Below are 6516 nucleotides of genomic sequence, written 5' to 3'. Positions count from 1 at the left end.
ATCAGTCAAAACCAGTTCGAAGTACGGGACAAATCCACTCGCCACCTCGCGAACTCCCCACACCAGGGCAAGTCCCTTAGCGCGAGGAGTGGGGGGCAATTGATGAAGGAAGATTTGGCCCGACCTTGTAACCACTCAACACGTGGCAAAGGCAATAGCTCGGCACAACAGCACGCCTAAGGCGCGAGCTCCAAAAGGATGAACCAGCGGTCCAAACTCCCTACAAGGAGCCCGAACTCCCCGTAAGGAGCCCGAGCTCTCCCTTAGGCCCCGAGCCTTACGAACACAAAGGGCAACAACCCGAACTGGCCTGCCCCATGGCAGTTCGGGTCACACCTCTCTCCAAACTCAAGACTTCACCTCGCACGCCACTCCAGCACTTCGCCTCCAGGATGCCGAACTGAACAACCGTACCATGCCTGACACCGAAGGAGTCCGTATCCAGGGGCAGCGCACTTGACTGACTTGGGATCTGACGCTTGACAGCCGCACTTCAACGGCCACCTTCAACGGCCACCTGCCACTGCCACCTGCCACCGCCATCTCCTGTTACAGGGACGGCTCCGACAAAGAGAGCAGTGGCGATTCTGCCCTAGCAGAGGTGATGACACCCGAACTGGCAGAAGCATAGACATAATCATACCCGATCTGACAGAAGCTTAGGAGTGAGTGCGTGAAGTGATTATAAAAGGCTCTCTACCCCCCAAGAACAAGGTATGTGAACTTTGCGCCATCTGGTTTTATCTTGCCTTTGAGAGAATACTAACTTGAGATTCAGAGCAATCTCACTGGGTTCCTCCCCGGAGATTTCTCACCTTCTTCTCTGTTTCAGCCACCTATTGCTCCAGTCAGAAGCAAGATCATTGACAGTTAGGACCGGCCGGATTGCGCACCATCAGATAGTATTACGGGCTTCTCGATCTAGAATTTCTACATGGGAGCGTGCAATAGGAGTTTATTCATTTTTGCTTTCTCATGTGAATTCTCACCACTTCTTTTGTTTATTAAACGATGTGATGGCGTTGTCACTTGTCAACCAGCAACGGTCATCGAAGGGAAGAAGATTAAAGTCATGGATCTTTTAGTTTCGTGGATGGACCGTCATCTTCTCCTATTATTTTCTTTTCTCTTGTCAACATCGTTAGTTGAGAGTTTTTACTTATTTTTAAGTAAAAGGAAGTTTATTTTTCATGGTATAAATGAAAAAAAAAAGAAGAGAAATATAAAAGAACACATCCGGTTATGATGCAACCCCCTGAAAACTAAATAATTGGTTTCTGGAATGGCACAGTTCATAAAAATAAGTCAAGAGTACTCTTTCATGTTCATTTTAATGATTTTCGAACTATATGGTTATTTAATTTAAATTTTTAGTTTCAACCTTCAAATGAACAAACTTGTTCGCTGTTTGAGAACGAGGATCAATGGAGTTGAAGGGCCTTCCCTTGTTAATATTTTGCTACAGTGTTCTTTGTTTCCTGTCAAACATCTCGATAGCAGTCGACACCATGGCTCTAAACCAAACTATTACAGGTGATCAAACCCTTGTTTCCGCAGGCCAAACCTTTGAACTTGGATTCTTCACTCCCGGCAATTCCAGGAACTGTTACTTGGGGATATGGTACAAGAACATCCCTCTTCCTACAATAGTTTGGGTTGCAAACAGAGACAACCCACTTACAGATTCCTCCGGAGCTCTAAAGATCGGAGATAATGGAAATCTTGTACTCCTCAACAAGACAGGGAGCATTGTATGGTCCTCGATTTCGTCCAGAGCAGCCAAGATCCCAATTGCACAGCTCTTAGACTCTGGAAATCTTGTTCTAAGAGATGAGAGTGGTGATGATTCAGAAAGCTATCTATGGCAGAGCTTTGATTATCCGTCCGATACATTGATGCCAGGAATGAAGTTTGGATTGAACTTTAAAACCGGCCATAGCTGGTACTTAACATCCTGGAAGGCTGTAGAGGACCCTTCCACGGGAGATTTCACTTACAAACTAGATATTCGTGGTCTTCCTCAGCTACTCGTACGCAAGGGTGGAGAGTCAGGAGATGTTCAATATCGAAGTGGGCCATGGGATGGGGTTCGATTTGGTGGTGGCTTTATGAGGAAAAACTCGGTTTTCAATCCCATCTTCGTCTTTGATGCGGAGGAAGTGTATTATGCGTTCGAGAACAATGACAAATCAGCTATAACGAGGTTTGTGGTGAATCAGTCTGGGTCGCTTCAGTATCTTACATGGAACGATAGGCGGCAAGAATGGGTTGATATAATAATGTTGCAGAAGGACAACTGTGACAATTATGGGCTGTGTGGTGGTTTTGGTATCTGCAACATCAATGATTCACCAGTCTGCGAGTGCCTGAAGGGGTTCACACCCAAAGTACCACAAGATTATAATGCTCTGGATTGGTCCGATGGGTGTGTTCCAAAATCACCATCATCAGATTGCAAAATGGGAGAGGGATTCTACAAGTTTCAAGGATTGAAATTGCCAGATGCATCGCAAATTTTGGGGAACATGAGTATGAGCTCTGAGGACTGCGAGATGGTATGCTTGAATAACTGCTCTTGCAAGGCTTATTCTATTACAGAAAACAGTGGCTGTGTGGTCTGGTCTGATGTTCTGATTGATATTAGACAGTATGTTGAAGGTGGGCATGACCTCTATGTTCGGCTTGCGGCTTCGGAACTAGGTAATTATTCTTGTGCTTTTATTCCCTTTAAATGGCTGAGCTGCAGTCATTTTTTTGCCAGGTCAAGGCCTTGTCAGGGTTAGCCGTGGAATGAATGATGTCCTTGAGCGGTTGTCTAAGCATCCCATCTCAAGATGGAATTAATCTGTTTCGGCCAGGCCTAGCTCAGTACTATATACAGAGTATATTTCATGCTGCATGGGACTGATTTTTATGACTAACTGATATATTGAACTCCTATCCCGTTTATGAAACAAAATTCTTTACACTTTCTGTACCTGGTGATGTGGCCATGCATGTCTGGACATTTCCATGGTCAGGCATGGATGGAATTATTTCCTTAATGGGTTGGTTAAATATCACTGTGCTAACCTGTCACGGTGTGAGATTATTCTGTTCTTTTCAGGCCTAGTTTGGTATATGCAGGACAGGATTGAAGCTAGGACTGAATCACAAATGATAATTAAACTCATTTATTGCTTCTGAAACAAAATGATCTTACACTTTTTAATTTGGTGATGTTGACTGTAGATTCCAATAACAAGAAGCAAGTGGTGATCGTAATTAGCCTTTCAGCAATTTCCACTGTGCTTGTCATTGGTTCCATTGGTTGGTGTGTCATATGGAACAGAAAGAGAGCACTCAGAAGAGGTCAGTATCATATGACTCGTTACTTCAACCCAGACAATTTCTTTTTCCTTCTTGAAGAAGGCAAAGTGCATTAGTTTGCTTCTATTGTATATTGCTACAACTTGAAACACTGAGCATGGTTAACATTTCTTAGGCCATGATAATTGAATGTTGACTGTAGCTGAATGCTAATGTACTTGAAAGTGACTTAGAGATGTTTGGTTACACTGATTTACCCCTCTAATTCATCTATCCAATTATATTTTCCTAATTAACAGATAGAGACTTGCACATTCAAGAGAATCCAGAGGAAGACCTAGAGTTACCATTGTTTGATTTGGATACAATTAGAGATGCCACTAAGAATTTCTCTTTCACAAAAATTATTGGGAAGGGTGGTTTTGGTCCTGTTTACAAGGTAAAGTCCCCATGATTGTATTTAACCATTTTTTTCCAGCTCCTAAGAGTTTAAGAACTTTTTCATTTTCTCTTCTTCTTCCTAAACTATTAGATCGAACTCCCACCAAACAGTCATACACTGTTAGGGGGGAAATTATTTTGACTTTCTCTACATGATCATTTGCAGGGTGAGCTACCAACAGGACAAGAGATAGCAGTGAAGAGGCTTTCACAGGATTCTGGACAAGGACTAAATGAGTTTAAGAATGAAGTCACTTTAATTGCCAACCTTCAGCACCGAAATCTCGTTAGGCTTTTAGGTTGTTGCATTGAAGGGCAAGAAAGGATGCTAATCTATGAGTACATGCCGAACAAAAGTTTAAACACTTTTATTTTTGGTCTGGCCCTCCCATCCTTTCCTATATCATACTCTATCTTGATGAAATAATGGCCCCAATTTAACTTGACTCATAATTGACCCAGGTCAAACAAAAAGTACATCACTTGATTGGGCAAAGCGCTTTGACATTATTGTAGGCATCGCCCGAGGACTTCTTTATCTTCATAGAGATTCACGATTGAGAATCATCCACAGGGATCTTAAAGCCAGCAACATATTATTGGACATTGAAATGAATCCAAAAATATCAGATTTTGGCTTAGCAAGAATATTTGGAGGAGATCAAATTCAAGAAAATACAAAGAGAGTGATGGGAACCTAGTAAGTTCTGCAAGACTGAGTTTGCTCATTTGGTATCATTGTCCAAAATTCATTGCTTTAACTTTTTCCCTATGATCTGTAGTGGTTATATGCCTCCAGAGTATGCAATAGATGGGCTCTTTTCAGTGAAATCAGATGTGTTTAGCTTTGGTGTTATTGTGTTAGAGATAATAAGTGGCAAGAAGAACAGAGGATTTTATCATCCAGACCATGACCTGAACTTGTTGGGACATGTGAGTGTAGATTGTTGATTTTATTTCTAATCAGTTTCCACTTTTCGTCCAATTACCAATGATGTCTATGATGTTAAATGGTTTGCAATCTTTTTAGACGTGGATTCTGTGGAATGAAGACAGGGCGTTGGAGCTAGTGGACCCTTTGATGGAGAGACCATTTTCATTACCTGAAATGTTAAGATGTATTCAAGTGGGTCTCTTGTGCGTGCAGCAACGACCAGAGGATAGGCCGACCATGTCCTCTGTAGTATTAATGTTGGATAGTGAAACTACAATTTTGGCCCAACCTAGACAGCCAGGATTTTATACAGAAAGATTTCCAACTGAAAATGATTTATCTTCAACTGGGAAGAAAAATTTTACTTCGAATGAAGTGACTATAACATTGATCGATGGTCGATAAAATAGTTTCTATGTAGGTAACCTTTCCTCTATCAAATGCATAAAGTTATTACAAGTTGCTGTTTCACACTGTTTATGCATTAAATAGAGAATGGGGTTCGGTATAGTGGTGGATCAATATGAAGAATTTCAGCAAGACATATGTGATATTTACAATCAGTGTGATGCCAATGGTGTTTGTGACGTCAACCATTCCCCACGGAACCACAAAAATGGGCTGTTCTTGATTGGTCTAATGGGTGGTGCATACAGAGATCTCCATTAGATTGCAAATTTGCATGAATGGATCAGACAGGCTTGGAAGTGCCGGATTTAGTCTAGTTTTGGGTGAACAAATTTACAAAAGTATGATCCTTGAAGAACGCAAGGCAAGTTGCTCCAAAGACTATCGTTGCATGGCTTACACTAATCCAACGATTGGAGGCGGTAGCCATTAAATAAATAAATAAATAAAGGGCAAAAATGTTTGGGCCTTGGGACATGGGGTGCATATATACCGTGGTGCAAATCTAGTGGTTCAAGCGATACCTCAAAGATAGGATTGGCTGAACACAATATATGGTTGTTTAGCATGCTCTGTAACCAATTATTACACTCCTGGGCCCACAATCATTTGATCTCTTACTTTAATTTATGGCTAGTGCCATATTACAAAGAAAAAACAAAGGTAAAATATAAAAACCTCACTTTAACAAAAATCTATCCTATAGTAAAAGAAAAAAAAAAAAAACTACAATTAACTCACTAATGTCTTTGATTCATTACATAATTTAAAATATTAGATTTGCCCTCCAAACTTCATTCTACTTGATGAGTTTACAAAGTAAAATTATTGGTCTTTTCGATTTGACCTATGGAACCTTTTTAGTTAAAAGTTTTTTTTGGGTATTTAAATAAATCTTCATATTAATTAATAGGTATAAGGGAAAAATGGGTATTTTCAAAAAACTATGCATTAAGCCAGCGTTTTCCATATGTGATAATGATAAAAGAGAGGTAAGTATTTGGGTTATGGTTGAGTTGGCTCTTGACGTCATGTGGATGCCCTAATCCCTTGGTTACATTAACGCCGCATCTCCATAGCCCAGCTTGATTCTGTGGTTACGTCAGCATCATGTCACATTTGTGGTTCCACCTTATCCCTTCAGCCACGTTGGCACCACGGCACGAGGATAAGCATGACTAAGACAAGAGAGCAGATGGGAACAACTCCGATGGGGATTACGTCTTATCCCAAAGACCTCGACGGCTAACCTCATCCAAACAACCCCGGAAGCCTCATCCAATCAGGACACGGACCTTCGGCTATAAAAAGTATCTCTCGCTCAAGGTAAAGGAGGGAACTCTTAACTCCCAGACCATTACTCTGCTCGAACCAGCACTGCTCTCTAGCTGCTTAGCCCGACCACCTACCTTCTTCAATTGACT

The 6516-nt window shown here is 41.4% G+C and overlaps 1 protein-coding gene across 1 annotated transcript; it reads left to right on the top strand.

Moving 5' to 3' along the window:
- Nucleotides 1-1274: 1274 nt before the first annotated feature.
- Nucleotides 1275-5241, top strand: LOC104590709 (G-type lectin S-receptor-like serine/threonine-protein kinase At4g27290). The gene is made up of 7 exons (XM_010249442.3): nt 1275-2700; nt 3232-3351; nt 3609-3748; nt 3917-4127; nt 4213-4450; nt 4533-4683; nt 4781-5241. Exons 1-7 carry the CDS (start codon nt 1425-1427, stop codon nt 5087-5089), a joined length of 2445 nt encoding a protein of 814 aa, XP_010247744.1. The 5' UTR covers nt 1275-1424; the 3' UTR covers nt 5090-5241.
- The last annotated feature ends 1275 nt before the right edge of the window (nt 5242-6516 follow it).

The sequence above is a fragment of the Nelumbo nucifera genome, chromosome 1 (genome assembly GCF_055504915.1).
Source record: "Nelumbo nucifera cultivar China Antique chromosome 1, China Antique-T2T, whole genome shotgun sequence".
Lineage (NCBI taxonomy): Eukaryota > Viridiplantae > Streptophyta > Magnoliopsida > Proteales > Nelumbonaceae > Nelumbo > Nelumbo nucifera.
The sequence above is the reverse complement of the archived record's forward strand: the minus strand, read 5'-3'. Positions and strand labels throughout refer to the sequence as shown.